We start from the raw sequence: 4,028 nt of genomic DNA, 5'->3' as shown, positions 1-4,028 counted from the left end.
CCATTACCCACCAAAGATTTAGGGAGACAGAAGAGAGAAAGAGAGAGAAAGAAGAATGGCAACCAAGCAAGAGGAGCAACAAACACAGGGACGCCACCAGGAGGTTGGCCACAAGAGCCTCTTGCAGAGTGATGCTCTCTATCAGGTACCCATTTCTCTCACCACCGCATTGCGGTTTTCCCCGTCATTTGTTGAATGAATTCTCCAGTTTCTTGGGCTTAATTTGTTTTTTTTTTCTGTGGCATCATTTGCAGTACATCTTGGAGACTAGTGTGTACCCAAGAGAGCCTGAGGCCATGAAAGAGCTCCGAGAAGTTACCGCAAAGCATCCATGGTAAAATTTCTCAGGAATTGTTGTGCCTTGATTGAAGAATGGGAATTCTGTTTGGATTCTTTGGGTTTGTTTTGATTTTTTTGGGGGATTTTATTAGGAACATTATGACGACATCCGCGGACGAAGGGCAATTTCTGAACATGCTGTTGAAGCTTATTAATGCAAAGAACACCATGGAGATTGGTGTTTACACTGGCTACTCTCTTCTTGCAACTGCCCTTGCCCTGCCAGATGATGGAAAGGTGACCCTTCTCTTACCTTCTCTTTCTCTTTTTGAATTTTTAGATTTTGTTTTAAAATCTTTGATCAAGATATGATTCTTCTTATTTGAAGGATCATTGCCTTTTAAAATTGCCATTGCCACATGAGGCCTATTTATTTTCCCTTTTTTTTGGTGACGGATTTTTTGTTAATTTGGTTTTCCTTGTGGGAAGAATCAGTCTCTCTTTTTCTGTGATCCTTGTGCAAAATTTTATGCACTCCTATTCAAATTATTACTACTCTTATGAAATCCTTAGCCTAGTGTTATGGATGAAGCTTGTACATATAATTGGTCATTGGCATAAGTTGATGTTTTTTATTTCTTATTCTAATTATAAGGAACATTGTGCAGATCTTGGCCATGGACATCAACCGTGAGAATTATGAGCTTGGTTTGCCGGTCATTCAAAAGGCCGGGGTTGCTCACAAGATCGATTTCCGCGAAGGCCCTGCCTTGCCAGTTCTCGACCAAATGATTGAAGATGTATGTTCACAACCAAGAAGCTCTAATCTTCTTCCTCTAAAATGTCATAGCTCATTTACAAGGCTACAGTATATTTCATAATTTAGGATGCCAAATCCGAAAAAATGTAGTGTGGTATATTCTGTTAGCATTTTTCCCTTGAAAGCAGCAGGCTTTTCATCATGTCTAATAGAGAAATAATGCTACCCCACGAATTCACCTTATTCCATCTTGACATGATGACTAGAATAAGCTTTGGTTTTTTATTTTTGGATTCTTTTTCTAATTTTAATTACAAATAGGTGGGGTTGTAGTTATTTTTTGGGTTATATTATACAACCATTTCGTTAGCTAATACCACAAGTTAGCCTGAGTTTCAGTTGAGAAATCTCCTGATCCTATTTTTGGCCTCTCAGCTTTAGCTGATCATTTACTTGTTCTTGGTGCAGAGGAGCAATCATGGATCATTTGATTTCATCTTTGTGGATGCGGACAAGGACAATTACCTCAATTACCACAAGAGGTTGATTGATTTGGTTAAGGTGGGAGGGGTAATTGGCTACGACAACACCCTATGGAACGGATCATTGGTAGCGCCGCCAGATGCGCCACTGAGGAAGTATGTGAGGTACTACAGAGACTTTGTTTTAGAGCTCAACAAGGCATTGGCTGCTGACTCTCGCATTGAGATCTGCCAACTTCCCGTTGGTGATGGCATCACCCTCTGTCGTCGCCTATACTAAGTGAAAAATACCACCATTATTTGAAGATGTTCTGCGTAATTGTTGGGCTACTGCCATCCTTCTTTCCTCGTTCTTTTTTCTTTTTTTTCCTATTGGGATTTGTAGTGTATGAGCATTTAGGCAAGAGGCTGCAATGTACTACTTTGGTTGTTATTCAATGACAGTTGCTCAAATGCCTGTATGAAAAACAGGGCATATATATTGAAGTTACAATGCCTGTATGTTGTGAATCGATGCATATGAAATTGGAATTTCGACTATCTTGGTTCAGTAAAGTTTTGATCTGAATAATGCAACTTGGTCATGGAGAAGTTGTTCACCAACTCCAACAATTGGTTGACCTTGGCATTGAAGACCAGCGAGAAATACCAAATCAATATCAAGTAAGGACAATTGTGCCCCAAGGGGGGTTGGCGTAGTGGGGTGGGACCTTGCTGCTAGACAGGCAGTCAAGGTTCTATTTTCATGGCCCCCCTCTGCGTAACCCAATGCGTAGCATAGGCCCAGGGGGCAGGAGTCCTAGCCTCAGAGTTTTACGCTGCCGGCACAATGACTGTAGGTATGGCAGGCTGAGCCAGTGTGACCAGGTCTTCGTGCGGGGTGGGGTTTCTTCGGGTTTTAAATAAAAAAAAAAAAGCGAGGACAATTGAGCTTGAGTAACATTTGACTTTTTTCCAGCATTAAATTATACAATCATATTCATAGTGCTGTAACTTTATAGAGGTAGGTCTAGTTTGGATTTGGCTCTGTATGTCTTTGGATTTGGCATCTGTATGTCCTTGTACTCCCTCAAAGCTGGTGATCCTGTTTAAGTGGGGCCTAAGTCCTGTACAAGCCAGGTCCAACCTGAGTGTGCCCTTACATGGATAATCATAATCCACGCCAGGATCAAGCTGATCTACAATCTGGGTCAGGGTTGGTTATGGGTTCATAGCTTATCTGACCAGATCTGGAAACTTGGTGGCTCCCCTAGATAGGTCTGTGTCAAGCATTATCAGGTTAAAAGCTCATGGGATATGTTCCAACTGGCCAACAGCCCTACAAAATAGTTTCTCCATTACAAGTGATATCATTTTTAGCCACTCTTGATAGGGCTGTGTCATGTCTGATTTGATCCAATCGACACTTCTACAGGCATTCTACAATGCCTGTGCCGCATCAATCGTGCGGGATCCATGCTGGCCTTAAGCAGAGGTAGCCTAACTCCAGAGCTGAACTGCTTAAAGCGACTTGGATCTTGTCCAAGGTTTGGTATTTTTAGTCGCTGCAAAAATGGGGGTTTGAACTATTCTGGCAATAAAGGTAGGTTACTTACTGCCTGAAACTGGAGCCTGTTCAACTAGGTGGGGCACAGGCAAGAGCCGGTTGTGCATAGCATGATATTTGGACTAATGCATCAAACTTACTCTCTCCCACTGCCCGGGTGAACATTGCCTTCAGAAGTGGCCTTTAATGTCTATGGCACACAAATCTTTGAATGCATAACTTAAGGCTAACATGATTTGTGAAAGCTGTTGGAACAGCTCTTTTCCCCTAATGATCTACAATTTTCATTAAATTCTAAAGTCCCATAAGCTTTTGTACTTGCTGCAACACCAAAATAGGTTGCTTGATTTCAATCCAAAACCTTGGTCATTACATCACCACTAAAAAACATATGCATGAAATAGGAAGAAAACCATGAACAAGTCGGTTAGTATATGACAGATACCAGTATTTCTAATCATTTGCGTATGTTTGTCCGGCATGCTAACTAATCAATTACGATAAATTGGATCAAATTTTTCAGTTTTTACTTCTGCAAAATGTCCTCATGACAAGCATGAATTCATAAGTTTGAAAACCAATTTCATGAAGAGGAGAGTTTGGTAGTGAGCTAATGAAATGTGGATTCTGTGACATATCTCGAGCTAGAAACAAACTTTCGAAAATTCATTCGGGCTTAAAAGTCTGCTAAAGAAGTGATTGCAAAGGACCAGACTCATCTGGTCAAGTTTCTTAATCAACCTAGCCTTTCTGGACATATGTCTTGACATACATTTAGCATATTCAAGACAGTTCCACCACAATCTGCTCCAATCCAACTGATGAAGAAACCAATATCTGAAGCCTCTCCTTTGCAGATGGGACAAAGGCTCAATGGCGAGGGTGATCTAGTTTGTAGAGCAATTTCCTGTAAAAAATTTCTTAGAAGAGGCCCATGTTTTGAAAATGTTTCTAATAGTTA

The 4,028-nt window shown here is 40.9% G+C and overlaps 1 protein-coding gene across 1 annotated transcript; it reads left to right on the top strand.

Annotated features, from left to right (window-relative positions):
- LOC149838546 (caffeoyl-CoA O-methyltransferase-like) lies at nucleotides 1–2,076 on the top strand. Its single transcript, XM_090007727.1, has 5 exons — nucleotides 1–145; nucleotides 255–334; nucleotides 432–576; nucleotides 948–1,079; nucleotides 1,508–2,076. The coding sequence occupies exons 1-5, from the start codon at nucleotides 56–58 to the stop codon at nucleotides 1,799–1,801; spliced, it is 741 nt and encodes a 246-aa protein (XP_089863853.1). The 5' UTR covers nucleotides 1–55; the 3' UTR covers nucleotides 1,802–2,076.
- The last annotated feature ends 1,952 nt before the right edge of the window (nucleotides 2,077–4,028 follow it).

Source organism: Nuphar pumila, chromosome 5 (assembly GCF_984573655.1).
Source record: "Nuphar pumila chromosome 5, dmNupPumi1.hap1.1, whole genome shotgun sequence".
Classification (NCBI taxonomy): domain Eukaryota; kingdom Viridiplantae; phylum Streptophyta; class Magnoliopsida; order Nymphaeales; family Nymphaeaceae; genus Nuphar; species Nuphar pumila.
Note: the sequence above shows the minus strand (reverse complement) of the source record. Positions and strands in the feature narration are given on the sequence as shown.

What these genes read in the sequence shown, in the direction of transcription:
- LOC149838546 (XM_090007727.1), top strand. Translation starts at nt 56, where the DNA reads ATGGCAACCAAGCAAGAGGAGCAACAAACACAGGGACGCCACCAGGAG. An exon ending in GTTACCGCAAAGCATCCATG is followed by an intron (nt 335 to 431) that starts GTAAAATTTCTC and finishes GGATTTTATTAG; the next exon opens with GAACATTATGACGACATCCG. An exon ending in TCGACCAAATGATTGAAGAT is followed by an intron (nt 1,080 to 1,507) that starts GTATGTTCACAA and finishes TTCTTGGTGCAG; the next exon opens with AGGAGCAATCATGGATCATT.